This window comes from Annulohypoxylon truncatum (genome assembly GCF_022578515.1).
Source record: "Annulohypoxylon truncatum strain CBS 140777 unplaced genomic scaffold F4807scaffold_6, whole genome shotgun sequence".
In the NCBI taxonomy this organism is placed as follows: domain Eukaryota; kingdom Fungi; phylum Ascomycota; class Sordariomycetes; order Xylariales; family Hypoxylaceae; genus Annulohypoxylon; species Annulohypoxylon truncatum.
Window position 1 is genome coordinate 807,461 of NW_025953792.1, and position 17,412 is coordinate 824,872.

Sequence of the window (17,412 nt, forward strand, 5' to 3'; positions counted from 1 at the left end):
CTCCAAGAGAAAAGAATAAATAAAGACGAGAATACATAGTGATGACCCTAGGTTGCCCAGACTGCCAGACTGCTAGAGAAATCTCACTTACACCGATCATTTGCGCAAAATGTGGATTGGCATCTGCCTAGACCTCTTGGGAGTCGTATTATGCTATGGCTTCGCACCGTACCCATGTCACCCACATAGCCTATTCGTCGTATTACAATGGCGATCCCAGTGGCTGGCGCTTACATACTGCCCGAGCTCTGCGAGGTGGGTTCTATGGGTCTCGTCGAAGGAGCGTCGGTGAAAGAAATCGCATTTTAAAAAGATACGAGCCTAACGGGTTTGAGCGGACAATTACAATTTATTCACTGATAATTACCCTACCACTGGTATAAACAATTAAAAGTATAATACGCGTTCATAAATCGTCATCGGCATTGAATACTACATACAATGCGAATACGAGTTGGATTCGTTCCATCTCAGACCCGACAAGTCGGTTCATCTGATTCCAATCTCCATCGGACGACGTGACTCAAGCCCGAGCTGACTGCCTCCGTGACCTATTGCAAGAAGATCATTGTCATGTAAAAAGAAAAGAAGTGACTAAGTACAAGAAGTGAAAATGAATTGGGTTGTTGAAAAGGGGGGGTCAGACTCTGATGACTTGTTGCAACGAGTTGAAATACTCTTTACTGCACGAAGTAAAGACGATGTCCTACTCAAGGAAAAATGATCGGTCTGACCAAAAATTGAAATGGCTCGGAGCCCGCGAACGAAACGAAGAGAAGTTTTGAAAATGCAGGACCACCGTTTTCCCGTCCCCAATCACGCCGGATTTCCGTCTGTCATCGACAATCGTACTGCAAATGCTGATGCGGGCGCATGAGGTACCTAGAGAATGTTGACACAACACTAGGTCAAATACAAGCGCAACATTGTTTTGGTAAAAAAGTTTGTGTACAGATTTATACACTACACGAATCGAAGTATTTTGTTGGTAAGAGGCAATAGTTTCGCCGATATGGCGCAGATACACGCGCGGTCTTGTCCCAAAGAGTCGACTTAGACTGACTCGATCAACTTGCCCAGCGGCGAGAGTACGTCGGCAGCATAGCTTCCACCAACATTGCCTAAATTGAAATTAGCGTATGAATATTATGGATGGTAAGAGGACGTATCATACCAGCAGGAGAATAGTTGCACACGGTGAACCAGGCGTCCATCTCGTCGTACAAGGTACCCTTCTCGCAGAATTGGGCAGCGCAGCCGATCTCGGTAGAGTCCTTCCATAGAAGCTGAGTAAAGTGACCCCATCCCTCGAAGTCATCCATGGGGGGGTCGGCAAGGCCGTAGTACTGAGGCAGGAACTTGGCAAACTCTCCATTGTACCACATGTCAGTAATGGCCATCTTGACGGCACCGACATCACCAAGTTGCTCAGCGTTCACACTTTGCGCCCAGTTGGCCAAGTTCTGGCCGTAACCTCCGTTGCCCTGGTGCCTAGATAAATGTCAGTACTAGTTGCGCTCACAGCATATTGAGTCACGTACATGTCGTGCGCAAATTTACAGGTGGCGGCGGTGTTGCTGGCATAACCGGCAAGCTCGGTACTCCATCCAACTTCAGGAGAGGAGTGGTTGGAGCGGTGGATGTTGTGGTGCTCAATAGCCACAGAAACGAAGTCGTTTCCTCCGGCGGCAGCTGATGAAGTCGTAGCAGCTTGCGAAGAGGTAGGGGCCTGGTAGACAGGTAGTGCAGTCGTCTGGGGCACAGCCGAAGGTGTCTCGGTAACAACGACCACAGAGGGCTGTAGTGAGGTGGGCGCGGGCGCGGGCACCTCAGGGGTCATGGTAGCGACTGGCAACGTGGGAGTGGAGCTCGTTGTTGCGGGCTCCTTCGCACCACCTCCCCAGAATAGGGTGGGCTTGGAGGTCTCGCCTTCCGTAACAGTAACGGTGTCGTAGTCCATGATCCAAGTAGTCTCCATCTTGCGCTTCTCCAAGGGGCTAGCCATGGCCAGCGATGCGGCGCCGGCGGCGACGATGATTGAGTATCGCATTTTGATCGGAATGGTCCTAGTCAAACCTGAAGTCATAAAACGTGAGTATATAGAATATCACCCGAAGGTAAAGAGTGGATTTGAATATAATTATAAAATGAGTGTAGTTGTGATCAAAGTCTGTTAACTGATCAAGCAAGCTTGAAGGGTGATACAAGGGCTTAAGGTGAGAAAAAAGAGACCAAGGACGAGGAACATTGCATGATATCAAGCTGGTTTTAATTTCATCTTGTTCATTGGCCTGTGTGTTTGCCGGGATGACAAGACACCCAGAGTCTCCGTCTGCTTTATTCAAGCAGACTGCTTTGTCGATGCTTGAATATGAACAATATGTGCCTTAAAGTGGGAACAAAGCTTTGCCGTGTACTGAACTTGGAAAACCCAGCAGGCGTACGCAAGATCTCGGCTCTAGAATGTGGAGATAGACAATGAAGTGAAAGCAACATACCTTTTTATATTCGTAATCTCCAGATCTCGAGTTTGGGTCGATTGGTGAAGCTGAATGGCCGACTGTGCAGATCCTGCTGGGAATTTATAGTACTCGAGCGACGGTATACCGGAATCGACGATAGTCAAGATCAAGTTGACGTATGGTTAGACAATAAGCACAAGCTTGTTTGACTGGCGAGTTCCAGGTTGGACGGGTTCGTATGTTGCGGTGGGAGGGTGAGTGCTTCCGTGAGCTGATCGGTCAACAACGACAGGACGGCTGGCGTCCCAGGTAAAGAATGACTGTGAAGAAAAATGAACGAGTGAACCGGTTACTGGATCATAAACCGGCTATTTGGATTTTGGGGAGACAGCGGTCAGTACTTGTCAGGTCGTTGAATCAGGTCGCGACGTCTACGACGAAGCACGAGAGGATTGGCTGGTTATTTTAAGGAATGAAAAGTGCGCCGAGGCGGACAACAAAGAGTGTAAGTGGTTGGTCGGTATCTGGGTCTCACGAACGTATTGTTAAATTCGGAGTTCAGGGCCAAACCTGTTGAGGGAAAAAGAAGAAGAAATGAAAGTAGTGAATGGGGTGGGAGAAATATAGGGAGTGAAGTATGAAAGGAATGAATGAGAGTGGATGGCACTTGACCTGGAGACGAATTGCAATGGCAGAAATTGCGGCGTATGAGGTCAGTGGAAAGGTGGAAAGGGCAAGATGAAAGGGTCCGATGTTTGCAAGGTACCAGGTACCGTTTAATTCGAAAGGTGGGACAATGAGGGTACGTACCGAAATAAACTTGGTTCACCTGGCAAGCGCAAGGCAAGTGTCAGGTACCCCAAGAATCTAAGTGGCTAGACCGCTGCCGCACTAGGCTGGGTACCTAGGTAGGATGCAAATTGTCGATCCTAGCGTCATTTCAAACTAATGTTTCCCGGTGCTTTCTTCGAAAAGGGGGTGTTGCTATAATCCTCAGAAAGCCTACCTACCCTAAGTACGACAGATTCAATGCATTTTGACGAGTAGAGATACTTAATATCCTAAATGAAATAGCATCGCATCACGTCTTAGGTAGCCGGTTTATTAATTTATGATACGTGCGATACCGACCACGTGGAACTACTACACATGAGGTTTTAATATATGTAGGTGTTGCAGGAATTCAACCCCCCACCTTGGAACCTTGAATGACTAAGTAAAATATATTAAGTCTTTTAAGCAGTATGTTGAGTATGAGATATAGTAATGGTGATTTTAGTCAGCTCGGTGACATGGAATATGGTTTCAACTTCCAACCTGTTCGATTCCTAACGAAATACAATATCTTCGAAACAAGTTTACAGTGAACGTGGAGTCAAATAATTGAAGCGTCTAAGAATTACATACATACCTATTGTACATACGTACATACAATACACACATACCACACACATACATATATCTACATATTACATACCCGGGCAATTGCCTACATAATTCAAATCGAGGTTGGGCCTACCGAGCCAACCGACAATAGGCTTCCTTAGTGATGTTACATAGACGCTGAACTTAGAGTCTATCGAGAAGCCGGGGTTCCTGATCAACAAAACCCAATTTTGCATTGTTTAATGGAAAGCGGCCTGGCCACCTATCAGAGCGGCTTTTGAAAGTGATGTGCAAACGCTACGCTGTTGTTAGTAGGTCGCATATGCGGTTGTGTGGGGTTTCCGACCCAATACGGGATACTGTACCAACACGTCATGTAATACCTTCCTCACCTTAGCTAGATTTTCGATGATCTAATTTATTATATTTCCGTTTTCTCTTTGTTCATGGCGTACTATCCGATGATGTTCAATGCTTAATTTGTTTCTATTTTATTCTTTCGTATCTTTCTACAGCTTAAATATTCCCTTCACCAACCGTGCATGTCCTTTGTCGAAGTGCCTTATCTCAGTAAGGAGACCATGGATACCGCGTGTTCTCCCTACTAGTTGGCTATTTCTTTGGACTCTAAGATCAGACGAAACCCCTGGTTTGTTTCCAACCCCTGTAGTAAATCTGGTGCCTTGCAGATTCTCTTCCCGCCTGCCCGCTGAGAAAGCAAGCGCGGGGCAAAGAAAAAAGGAAAATGACCCGGAAGGGTAACCGGGGAAGAGTTTGATTGGCTGAAAACTATTCTCCACTTATTCCGCTAACCCCTCCCCCGAATATATTCACTCCCCCGAAGCCCCTGAGCGATTTCAACAACGAGAATCCTGGGGTCAGCCCGATCTCATTTGTCCAGTCAATGCTCTTTCTTCCGCCAAAGCGCCTAGAGTTCTTGGAATAATTCGATCTCAATACATGGATGATCCAGAAAAAAAACATCAGACGAACTTGTTTTATTACTTATGTAATCTCCGCCGGTTCAAGTTGCATAGTTTGTTTTCGCACGTGCTTATGCGTTTCCGGTTATGTCAACGAATCTGCAAATCTACAAATCTACTCACGAATCTGAATCCGCACTTAAAAAAATCTGCATCTTCGTTACCAAGTAATTAATCGTTACGATGTTTGCCGCTGCTGACTCGCATTAGTATCACCTTAATCTCGAATATCTTGCCCATCAACCCATCGACTAGTGGAGTTCTCTGTGATAGACGGACTGATCAACTAGACAAACATGCAAGAATTCTCATTGGTCTTGTAGCCCACATGTTTATTTTCGGGGAACATGAATCATGAAGGAGAACTAAGTGACCGCCCTGTGCGCTGCTAGCCGGTGGGTACGGGCGGCTTACTTACAGCACCGAGTCTACAAGCTTACAGGTCTACAGGCTACAGCTGAATAAACGTGAAACGTTTGGGCCGCCGCCACGCTGACCAACAGCTTTACTTCAGTATTTCTTGTACGTCTAAACGAGCAAGATGATCTATCAACATTGTCCTTCGAGGGACGAGGGACGGGAGGCGCTTGATGAATCGCAATATCGAAATTTGTTACCAACTCCGCACGTTGGGCGCCCAGCACCATGGATAAGTTACCCACCCGGCAGCACCCGTGGCCGTGAACAGTAAAAAAAGCCTCCCGCACCATACCGAGAATTGGGCCACCTGTCAACACGTGAAAGAGATGAAAATATATTAACTCCATTAATTTCCAAAGTAGGACTTATTTGAAATTTGTCATGTGTAACCAGTTTTTGCCTTCTCATGTTCCACGGAATCTGTGATCGTGCGAATATAGACAAAACATCATGTTTGCGTACGGCCTCAAGTGGACGATGGAGTTTGTGTGTTAGGTCCATCTCCAATCCTCGAGGTCTGCCATCCTTCCGTGATTGTGACAGGGTGCCCAAGTCACGAGTATCTCCATATCTACCTAGCCTAAGCTGAGTCGTATAGTCTGAATATACAATACCTAGCGAAGGATCTTCACGTACTTTGGGAACCAGTCCACCATTCTGAGAATTCATGATTCATTCTTCCGCCTTGTCCTTGCGAAAAATAAGTTATCGTCAGGGGTTGATCTCTTACGTCCTGCACTCCTTCGGTCGAAGCAAACCGAGTCAGGGGCGTTGAAATTCAACAAAAAGGAAGGGAAGAAGATTGACCATCTAAAGTAATAGCTCTATTCTACCGATGCCTGCTAAGTACGTATTTGGTAACCAATGTTAGCAAAGTCTCATTACTCACAATTCTTCCAGTGCTATGTTTAACATGTCGTTGGGAGAGTTAACTATCTCATCAATTTCGAAGTCTTCCATGAGAGCGTCACGAGTCCCTTGAGTCAATTGAGTCCCAATTTCACTATAGCATAATCACAACATGCAGTTAATTATTCAAAAGTCTCTTCTTGGGCCGGCACTCGGCCGCTACTTTCCTCCAGCATATGATCAAGTGCTGTCGGATATGTACCTATCCGCCGGCATATCTACGACAGGAGTAACCATCCGGCCTCTGTGCTTCCGACTCATATAAGGTAAATTACCAAAAGCCCTTTGCTTGCAGGCACTTGGGTAACATCTTCTATAACCCCAATACTAAACCTCAAATATGGACCAGTCGTGGCGATCCAGCATCTTACGGTCGTCAAGTGTTTCCCTATCACACGCTAGCTAGGTAGGTATATTTGAGGCTTCAAGCGAGGAAGCGCTACGTTTCGAAGCCAAACAGCCACTTACGTAAGTCGGATCAACCCTCTAAAGTCAGTATGGCGCCTCAATGTCTTAGACCGGCTGTCCCTCAACGCTACAGCGGCTGGCACCCCTAAATCCCGATTCTAAGACCACCTAGGCGTTCCAGAGAGGGCAAAGGTGAGATATATCGGGTTTCAAGGTGACACTGTCTCGGTGAACACATGCGCTACCTTTGTGTTCGCGCGAAAGCTGTCCCCACCACCGCCACCAACTGGCTTTTTGACGTCAAGATTCGATGCTGTTTTTGCCTAAGGGTCATCATCATTAGGAATCTTACCCAACCCTGAAAGTCGTAAGGTGACAGGGTGGCTGTGATCCCCAACCCTTCTAAGCTTGCACATAGTGTCTCTCCGCTCTTCAGGACTGAGGTGTAAGAAAATCTTCATCTCTCTATTAGACGTACAAGCATGATATTCCGCTGAGTCGTCAGTTTGGCGAAAGATCATATGGTTGCAATATAATATCAGCAGATGTTTGGTTCACCGTGTTCGCCGTCACTCATCGGACGTCCTCTCAGCATTCTTCCGACGAGTTGGATACATCCATATAATAGACTCCGTGCGACTCGAGTAATCTACACTCATTCACGTTACTATCCGCCAACTAGGTACCTAAGAAACATTCTTTTGACAATGGTGGGGGATATCTGTCTTCAATGTTATACAATGTCACAGCGAATAGATTTCAGTCGCTGCTACCGGAGACATGCCGCTCTTCGTTTAAGATCACTTCCATTTCTGGGGAAAGGAATAGACTTGATAGATTGTGTAACTTGCGAACCGTTGGCACATTCAGACATTCTAGACTGCTTACCTAGGTAACGCAACTCACCTCTCACTGTGACAGGTGGAATCGAGAAAAAGACTAGCCCTAGCAAGTCGTGTAAGGGTCGACGAATTCATTACATAGATGATCTAACGTCACTCCCAAGATTACCACAACGGTGACAGACAAGATAATCCGCGGCTCCCATCTGTGAGTCGACCATCTAAGCGTCGGGAGTGTCTAAGCTACGGCGCATTAGGTGCTTCTAGAAGCCGCAACCGTACGCCCGCAGTCTCCGTGTCTTCCAACATCCGGGGCCTTTTTTCGTTACAGAACCAAGACACATCCCACCTCCTGCCGCGATATTCCATGCTATGACGCGGGGTGTGCTCGCCCTTGTGCGCTTTAGTCACCTCTTAGGCATCCAAAGATCTATCTCCTTTGCTCAACCCGACCACTCCCAAGCTGCAAGTATCCAGCCCCAGACTTTGACAACTTTGCTGATCAACAAATTTACAAGACCTTACAGATGGAGAAATTTCTGGCTGTGTCGCCCTACCCCGCAAGAAACGCAAGTCCGCGCAGGTAAGAATCCGTGTGCCGTCAAAAAAGGAGAGGGGACGCGTTTGTGTGTGTGGCTGCTTGATCGGCCACATACGTCCGCGGTTGCGCCGCGCCGTACCGCGCCCTCTTTTCTCCCCCTCTCCCCAAGAATCCTCACCCTTCCTACCCGTCGCAAGATCTGCGCAGTTACTCCAGATTAGATTAACTTGTGCGCGGGCGGGATAAGCAGGCCAACGAACGGTCGACAGCCCGCTCGGCACGAAACCCTTCATGTTGGGCGAACGGTTTTTGCGGAAGACTGCTTCCTTCCCACTAGCGGGGGACGGATGATGGGCGGGAGAAGGGGGGAAGATCATATGGAACGCGGCTTGGGTTTGTGTGCGCCTCCTCCTGGCCGCGGTCGGGGAGTTTCTAAGCGAGGACTGTCAGAAACGGCTCTATATTACGCATGCCTCGAGTGTGTCTGTTACATCTACCAAAGTCCGGCCCTTTTTAAGTTGAAAAATATCTAATAAAACCATTTCTGAAAAGGCCACGCGCAGACACAAAGATAAAACCAATCAACCACATGCTCGTACCTGGGTAGATAACTGAGTCCATCGAGATTCGAGCAATGGTAAACGTGCAGTCCACGCAAGCTCGTCTGTGAATGGCATCGAGACGTGTGGCAACGACCCTGTAGATCGGTCGAGGCATGTCTAAGGAGGTGACGTAGTGGAAGCAACGGTTTTTCTTCCTTTCGCCGTTGATGTAACTTGTCACAACAGCACATGTCGTAAGCCCTATGATCCCATGAATCGGCGCTCTGACCCGATTATGTTGCCACCGCGTTGACATATGTGGTGTTATCCAAATTTCAACTTGATATGGACCTGGAAACAGATCAGTGGCCCTTTTCTCAGTTTCCTGCCGATTCTTCGTGGTGTGGACTCCTGAGCGTCGGCATCGCCAAAGGGCCAGTGACGGATATCCGGGACATCATTTCCATCATCCAGAGCAACCTTGACCTATCCATAGTCCATGTTTTAGAATATCTATGTTAGTCCTCCCAAGAACAGTAAAACTTCCTAAGTAATTAAGCAGATAAAAAAGAGAACGAATGACAGCGCTTAGCTAGTTTTGTTACTACAATTATATGCTAAAATATTTGTTGAGTCGAAGTCGTTTGATACTTTAGTGATTTCAACATGGTAAAGTGAACACGAGAGCAAGGTTAAGCGACTCTGCTTTTCAGTATCTCTTTAGTCAGTGGAATTCCATTGTGGGTATAGTGATCATGGACACATTGGTACCGATGATAACTAAAGTAAGGTCTTTTGTAATGAACATTACGTTGACCTAACTTCATTTCTTATTTACATAAGTTATCTTAACGCCTCTAATTGATGGCCAAACCAAGATCCCCTCATGCTGCTGGCGCATCGGCCTGGGCGGCTTGTGCTGAGGGCGGATCGATGGCCTTTCCGAACGGCTTTTGGCCGCGGTCTCTTAGAATAGGGTAGTGGGCGTAGATCTGAGTTGTCCGGAGATGGACGGGGACCTGGTCCTTGGGGGCACCGGGGATGGTCTTTTCCAGTTTCTATTCGACTAAATTAGCTAAACGGATTTTTCCAGAATTTGGCAAATCGGGGACATACTAGGTTGGTATATACGCAGCTATTGAGCTTCCACTCTTGCTTCCGGCACTGCCATAGCTGGTGGTTGTTGTCGTCCAGGCACTGCCAGTGCTTGCGGAACTCGTCTAGGCAGTGAGTGTTGATATCGCTAATCACGCTGGAGGCACATCGGGTTACTCTGCGACCCTCCTTTAAACACTCGAACTCACCCCTGCCGGGGTTCTCGTTCTTGCATTGCATGAAGTCATCGTTGTAGGGTTGACATCGGGCGCCGATGAAGAACGCAGCGGAGAGAAGAGGCGCAGATGTGGCGCCGACCTCCTTGACCTTAGGAATGTTGTCCGGGAGGGGAGTGGTATCGTAGAGAGCCGTCTGGTTGAAGCTATAAAGGTGAATTAGCAACGGCATTCACAGTTACCGGAATTAACTCAAGAGAAAGGTGTCGCTGCAGGCCAATTGGCATCCTGCGAATTGTATAGATGATTTATGTAACATACACTGGTTGCCTAGCCGCCATGGCTGCGATATTCAACGAGGATCTCTGCGATGTGTCGTTTGTAGCCTGAGCAAGCTCGGAAGACTGGAAATGGTGCAGTTCAAGGACGAGCAAAGTGACATCAAAGGTTCGTGGTTACCAAATTGGAAATGCTGATTGGCTTTAGCCACATGGGGCTGAGATAGACTATCGGGTCCCGCACGATTTAGGTACCCTGGTACCTAGGTACTTCAATACGCTACCTACAGTTAAGGCCACACCTTTAAGTACCTAGATACGAAGTACTTAGATAAGGTAGCTTTCAGCCACAGCTTTGAGGCTGAAGCTAATTGGGATCAGAAGCTAGGATTTGTTTTCGTGATGGAATTTCTAAAGTGCTAGGGCAACGCGAGTAAATATCACGACTTCACGAAGTTATCAATTACAGCGCTCAGATTTCATAAAGGAAGTTCTTGCTTTATCACGTTGACTCACTCAACAAATATCAATTTGCCCCGCATTCACACTCGAAATAGGTCTTTTGAACACCACCATGAGCTAAGACCCGAAACATTCTTCCACTCCACCACCATCATTTTCCACGCGGTTTCCTATCCGCGCGATCCCTTTCGACACAAGGCTATCGCCTATTCCTCTCGCTCAATTGAACCGCACCACCTCCAATTCATCATCATTCATTTGATGTACTGAGCTTCAGTTCTGCAATAACCATGTCTCTCTTTGGGCAGCGCCCTTCGGGCTTTGGTACCGCTACGAATACTCTTGGTCAGAACCAGGCCCCCGGCACATCTTCCCTCTTCGGCCAGCCTCAAAGTCAACAACAGCAACAGCCTCAGAACCAACAACAATCCAATCTATTCGGTGGGAGTTTATTAGGTGGAAACACGCTTGGCCAGCAACAACAGCAACAACAACAGCCGTCTAATGCCTTTGGTGGTGGAAGCTTGTTGGGTCAACCGCAGGCCCAGCAACAGCAGCAGCAACCTGGAGGTGCTGGCTTCATGAATGCGAGCCAAGGACCAGCACAGCGTTCCAGCTTGATCTGGGAACCAGGTCGAGAGTCATTAAGTATGTAAATCAACCATCATATCACCGCGATTCCCGCATAGGCAATAAGCTAACTGTTGTAATCGTAGTCCACAAACCTGTCACTGAGCAGATCGAAGGGATGCTTGCAAAATGGCATCCTGATAACCCTAACACCGTTTTCAAGTACTATTTCTACAACAAGGTCGATCAAGCGCGCGTTCCCTTTTATCAGCCCTCTGCGTCAGAAGATCCCCGAGAATGGGAACAAGCTGTCCACGACAAACCAGGTCCTGGTTACATGCCCGCCCTTGCCACTGGCTTCAAGGCAGTCAGTGAGCGCCTCGTCATGCAGAAACAAGCGCTAGGGAACTATAGGCAGGCCCTACACGCCATCAACTCCAGTCTAGACGCGATTCTCTCGCAACACGATCTACAGACAAGCGTGCGGACCCTCAATGCCCGACGGAAACACGCGATGCTACGGCAAAGATGTCTCGCGCTGGCAACGAAGGTGCAGGTCCTGCGCAACCGTGGATATTCTCTGGATAAGGAGGAAGATGAGCTGAAGACTAAGTTGGAGACTCTCGACCGAGGCGTGACAGACCCGGCCCTTAGCGCACGAACGGAAGAGCTGTGGAGCCGCCTGATAATGCTACGAGGATATGCGGATAGCCTCCAGCAAGAAGTCAACCAACGTGGCGCGGAAACCCAGGAAGGTATCGGAGAGGAGAATGAGGCACAAGCTAGAGAGGTAAGTTTAGTTCTCACACATCCCAACGACCACACATAATAAGGCTGACATGAATTCTTTAGATCCTGGACAAGTTTGATAAGCAGTTGCAGTCGCTCAAGACTGCGCTGGAACAGATTAAAAAGGACTACGACGACTGGACCGAGGCAAACCCGCCCCCGAAGAAATAGGACACTCGGAGGAAGAGGAGGTATGTGGGAACGGACCTTTGTACCGACGCCATGTGAAAACGATGGAGTCCATTAATGCGAGTGGGCATTCGGCTACAGGAACCTTGGAAGTTTGGGTGATCTGTACCAATAGGAATTGGCCGTAGGAAACCGCATGGAAGCCCGGCGTTAGGGGACGTCTACTTCTGGTATAAAAGGATGGCATACTGGGTTATCTTTTCCGAGTACCCTTCGATCTTGTGACCGTGACTACTTTCAAGGTATGCACTTCTCAACTCGTCGAGTTTGAGGGAACTGGTTTCTTCATGAGCAGTTGAGATCCGATTCGGGCTCCTTGAATTACGTAGAGTACCTAGGTAGGCGACGATTACCGACTCCCCCTCCGTCCGTCTATGTATCGTGTTATACAATCGTAATACCGTAATGCGGCACGTCTCATGCGCCAACCTTAAATGCTACAACCGGCCACCTTTTTAGGCGGCATGTTGGTTGTTTCCATGAAAAAGGGTATTCGTACGTATCGTAACAAGTATGTCCACCCGCCCCTATAGTCTATCGTATCTAAAGAGCCGTCATTATTCCAGTATTGTACAAGGGTCGTGCGCCCGCGGATTTAGAATATGCTCGATACGGCATCGACGGCGAAGGGGACTGGATAGGATGTGTTGTTAGTACCTAGTCCGCGTTTGCAATGGAGATACTGGAACACCATGTGCGACTTGGTATAGGAATAGGAATAACATACCAAAGTAGAGTACGACGGCGGCAGCGAGGAAGCTTTGGACGGTGCCGGTGGCTTCAGCCTCGTGTTGCTCGATCTCCTCCTGGGTGAACTGGGGCGGTGCGACTGTAGTTTCTTTTGTTAGACGTCATAGATAGCGGCTTTTTTAGTCAGATGTCGTATTCACTTACATCCTCCAAACATCTTGTCTTTATTTGTTCTCGTCTGTATGGGGTATGGTTGTTATTGTTATACGAACGGTGTTGTAGTGGTTGTCGGTTTAGATTGTTTGGATTTGGTCATGTGAATTACCATGTAGCGAAATAGCGATATGAATTTTGATGTCACTTAAATTTTTATTTTTTTCTGTTGGCAACGACTGACAGGCAGCTGAAAGTAGCTCCTCCACGTGCATGCACGTCCCCTCGCCCCCCATTTTGAGCCGCTCAATAGAGGTTACAATTAGGTACAAAATAAACCTGTAAGGTTGTAGAGTGGCGCTAACACAAAGCAGGAACAGTGCTAGAGGTTGTGTTACCCGTATTACCTAAACATGCAGCAGACATCGTGCCATTTCCCAACCCAAACAAGCACTTAGCCAGCACTTGCAGAAATTTGCTTATCCTCCATCAACGATCTTTCCATCTTTCTAATTGGCAATTTATAATAGAAGCACACCGTTTAGGTGGGTCCCCGCCACTACTTTGGTACGGATTGTCTCGACTGCCGCCAACTCGAAAGATTAGAAAAGTCCGAAGCGAACGCTATCGGCGCTGCCTCTTACCCGGAAAACCCCGGCAACTTTCAAGGTTTCGTTATCTTTGCTAATCGGTACCGTTTGGTGCTAGATTTCCAAGCCCCGATGACGGTCTTTTCGATTTAGCGTGGAATTGATAAATAAAACAACTTTGCAACAATCTCATTCACAGCTCTAGGTGACATAAGAGTTCCCTAAGCAGCATGCCTGCATGAGCTTAACCTCCAGTTTCCACCTTTAAGCTCCTTGAATTTTTGCTCCTACCGTGGTTGTGGATTGGGAAGTGAGGTCTCGATATTGACGATGGCTTCCTTCGCAAGGGCCCTACCTCGCCGTATAGGCCAATCAGCAGCTCTTATACGAGCTTCATCTTCTTTGAGCTCTCGGCTACGACCCTTGGCTCCTTTGGCATGTAATCGCTGTGTGTATAAGGCCGTAACCGCAGTCACACAGAGAAGGTTATTCTCGACCGACGAAGCAGCTGAGGAGCCAAAATCTAATGATCCATTGGACGCATTATATCCATTGGACACTTTCCCCCGCCGCCACATCGGCCCTGATGAGGCCGATACAGTCGAAATGCTGAAGGCCCTATCTCCTCCTGCTGAGAACTTGAATGACTTCATTGGACAAGTCATCCCACCTGATATATTCTCTCAGAAGCGAATCCAGTTCCCCGCCAAAGCTGAATCTTACTTGAAAAATCTGCTCAAGGGGCACCAGAATGATATCGTCATAAAGAAGAGCTTTATCGGTCAAGGATACTATGGAACTCATACTCCGACCGTCATCCTGCGGAATGTTCTTGAGAACCCAGCCTGGTATACGAGCTACACCCCCTACCAGCCGGAAATCAGCCAGGGTCGATTAGAATCGTTGCTTAACTTTCAGACCATGGTCACCGACCTTACGTCCCTCCCCATTGCTAATGCTAGCCTTCTGGACGAAGGTACAGCTGCCGCAGAAGCTATGACCCTTTCTATGAATGCACTGTCGACTTCAAACGCTGAGAGACAAAGAAAGACTTTTGTCGTCTCTAAATCACTCCACCCGCAGACTATCTCCGTCCTGCGTGGACGTGCTGATGGCTTTGGTATTCAACTTCTGGAAGTAGATCTATCGACGGATGCAAGTCGTGCCAAGCTCGAGGAGCTTGGTGAAGACTTGCTTGGTGTTATGGTCCAGTATCCCGATACTTATGGCCAGGTCGACAATTTCGAGCCCCTAGCCGATTTGGTGCATAAACAGGGTGGTCTTCTCAGTGTTGCCACGGATCTTTTAGCTCTAACTATGCTCAAGCCTCCTGGGGAATGGGGAGCGGACATTGCATTTGGAAGCGCCCAAAGATTCGGCGTACCGATGGGGTACGGAGGCCCACATGCTGCCTTCTTTGCCGTCAAGGAGAAGTACAAGAGAAAGATGCCTGGTCGACTAGTTGGACTTTCTAAGGATCGATTAGGTGATAAGGCGTACCGACTAGCTCTACAAACCCGAGAACAACATATTCGAAGAGAGAAAGCGACTAGTAATGTGTGTACATCCCAGGCATTGTTGGCTAATATGAGCGCTTTCTATGCAATTTACCATGGCCCCGAAGGACTGAAGGCAATTGCTGAACAAGTCATTCTTGGGACAAAGATTGTTAAGGCCATCGCTGAAGTGAATGGTTTTGTTGTCGAGGAAAGCAGAAATGGCATTCTATTCGACACGGTCACCATTGACGCTGGAGATGAAAAGAGACGGGAGACCCTATTGGGGCGGGCCTATAGGTACGGGTTGGAGTTTCGCGCAATCGGCTCTCAGCGAATTGGTATCTCAGTCGACGAGACAACAGGTTTTGGGGACTTTGTTAATCTCTTCCAAGCGATTCAGGACACTTCCCCAAGATATTCTTTCAACGCTTTAAAGGAGATCGTGAAGGGGCTGCTAAAAAGCCATGCTGGTTCGTTAGATATTCCCGAAGCTTTCCGACGAACCTCTAGCTTCCTAACACATCCCGTCTTCAACACACACCATTCCGAAACAGAACTGCTACGATACATTTACCATTTGCAGTCTAAGGATCTATCCCTCGTTCACTCCATGATCCCACTTGGTTCATGCACCATGAAACTCAATGGGACCACGGAAATGTCGCTCATTACTGTACCTAAATTCAGCCAACTACACCCTTATACCGCGCATCAGTTCGCTATAGGTATTAAAACAATCCTACAATCGTTGGTGTTTCAACTGCGCATGCTCACTGGAATGGACGCTGTCTCTCTTCAACCCAACTCTGGAGCCCAAGGTGAATTCGCTGGTCTACGTGTCATTAGGGAGTTCCATAAACAGAATGGCGATGAATCAAAGAAACGAGATATATGTCTCATTCCTGTTTCTGCCCATGGTACAAACCCTGCATCTGCGGCAATGGCCGGCATGCGAGTAGTGCCGATCAAATGCGATACAGTTACCGGCAACCTCGACTTGGAAGATCTAGAGGCAAAGTGTAAGAAGCATCAAGATGAGCTCGGAGCTATCATGGTTACTTACCCTAGCACGTTTGGTGTATTCGAGCCTGAGATCAAAAAAGTATGCCAGATCGTTCATGATCACGGCGGATTAGTCTACATGGACGGCGCAAACATGAATGCGCAAATTGGACTTTGTTCCCCTGGAGAGATCGGAGCTGATGTTTGTCATCTAAATCTCCACAAGACTTTCTGCATCCCCCACGGTGGAGGTGGACCCGGTGTAGGTCCTATTTGTGTCAAGAGGCATCTTAGACGTTTCCTACCCGGTAATCCAATATCCCAGGAAACGAAGGCCACAGCAGCTACCAACGCAGTGAGCAGTGCAGAATTTGGTAGCGCCAGTATCAGCCTCATCAGTTGGGCGTATAACAGCCTCATGGGTAAGTTTTTCTACGAACCGTTCATTTTTATTCGTTTATTCCGCCCTATTATCAGGAAAGGAAGGATCAGTTAACTTTCTTTATAGGATCGGAGGGTCTCATTCGTGCTACCAAGATCACCCTTCTCAATGCTAACTACATGCTCTCCCGCCTCAAGGATCACTATGAGATTCTGTATGTGAATGAGCACGGGCGTTGTGCGCATGAATTTATTCTTGACGCTCGTCCTTTCCATAAGACCGCCGGTATAGAGGCTATCGACATTGCCAAGCGTCTACAGGACTACGGATTCCACGCACCAACAATGAGCTGGCCTGTCGCTAACACGTTGATGATTGAACCGACAGAGAGTGAGAGCAAGGAGGAACTCGACCGTTATATCGACGCTCTCATTAGCATCCGTGGGGAGATTCGCGAGATCGAAGAAGGCAAGGTCCCACGTGAGGGTAATGTCCTCAAGATGTCGCCGCACACGATGCAAGACCTAGTCGCGGGCGATGGTGACGCGGGCGGCAAGTGGGAGAGAGTCTATTCACGCGAGAAGGCCGCATACCCACTCCCGTGGCTCAAGGAGAAGAAATTCTGGCCCACCGTCACGAGGATAGATGACGGTAAGTCTCACATGCGCCGGATCTTCGTCATAGACAGATATGCTAACCAAAGGAACAAGTATACGGCGATCTCAACCTCTTCTGTACATGTCCACCGGTCGAGGACACTACAGGCTCCTAAAACACCATTTCCATAACACATTTGTATCTTTCCGGCGTAACGCATAGGGTGATCCACTTTCAACATGATGGAAAATGAAGGCGTACGGGATTTACGGGGGTCTTTTCAACACATAGATCAAAGCCGCATAGAGTTTCGCCAAGTCTTGGTAGAGCCAAGGCGTTTTTATACGGATGTGATTCAACAACGGCATTTACCGTGTATTGTGTACACGGTCACGTCGATACGTGCATTTCGTCGACATATTATTCAACTACATAAATTCCGGTTCT

The 17,412-nt window shown here is 47.9% G+C and overlaps 5 protein-coding genes across 5 annotated transcripts; 2 read left to right on the forward strand and 3 right to left on the reverse strand.

The window, feature by feature from the left end:
* Positions 1-1,053: 1,053 nt before the first annotated feature.
* Positions 1,054-2,050, reverse strand: F4807DRAFT_457538 (PR-1-like protein; the record flags this gene model as incomplete). Its single annotated transcript, XM_048001054.1, has 3 exons — positions 1,054-1,121; positions 1,175-1,491; positions 1,542-2,050. The coding sequence occupies 3 exons, from the start codon at positions 2,048-2,050 to the stop codon at positions 1,054-1,056; spliced, it is 894 nt and encodes a 297-aa protein (XP_047857260.1).
* Positions 2,051-9,060: 7,010 nt separating this feature from the next.
* Positions 9,061-10,281, reverse strand: F4807DRAFT_348253 (NADH dehydrogenase, alpha subcomplex, subunit 8). Its single transcript, XM_047995434.1, has 3 exons — positions 10,086-10,281; positions 9,610-10,033; positions 9,061-9,551 (listed from the first exon to the last, which is right to left on the reverse strand). The coding sequence occupies exons 2-3, from the start codon at positions 9,994-9,996 to the stop codon at positions 9,378-9,380; spliced, it is 561 nt and encodes a 186-aa protein (XP_047857261.1). The 5' UTR covers positions 9,997-10,033; positions 10,086-10,281; the 3' UTR covers positions 9,061-9,377.
* Positions 10,282-10,794: 513 nt separating this feature from the next.
* On the forward strand, positions 10,795-12,034 carry F4807DRAFT_457540 (nucleoporin complex subunit 54-domain-containing protein; the record flags this gene model as incomplete). The annotated part of the gene is made up of 3 exons (XM_048001055.1): positions 10,795-11,152; positions 11,221-11,864; positions 11,927-12,034. 3 exons carry the CDS (start codon positions 10,795-10,797, stop codon positions 12,032-12,034), a joined length of 1,110 nt encoding a protein of 369 aa, XP_047857262.1.
* Positions 12,035-12,647: 613 nt separating this feature from the next.
* On the reverse strand, positions 12,648-12,959 carry F4807DRAFT_457541 (mitochondrial outer membrane translocase complex, subunit Tom5; the record flags this gene model as incomplete). Its single annotated transcript, XM_048001056.1, has 3 exons — positions 12,648-12,685; positions 12,780-12,881; positions 12,947-12,959. The coding sequence occupies 3 exons, from the start codon at positions 12,957-12,959 to the stop codon at positions 12,648-12,650; spliced, it is 153 nt and encodes a 50-aa protein (XP_047857263.1).
* An 856-nt stretch (positions 12,960-13,815) lies between these two features.
* F4807DRAFT_457542 (glycine dehydrogenase) lies at positions 13,816-17,140 on the forward strand (the record flags this gene model as incomplete). Its single annotated transcript, XM_048001057.1, has 3 exons — positions 13,816-16,408; positions 16,495-17,019; positions 17,079-17,140. 3 exons carry the CDS (start codon positions 13,816-13,818, stop codon positions 17,138-17,140), a joined length of 3,180 nt encoding a protein of 1,059 aa, XP_047857264.1.
* Between the last annotated feature and the right edge of the window lie 272 nt (positions 17,141-17,412).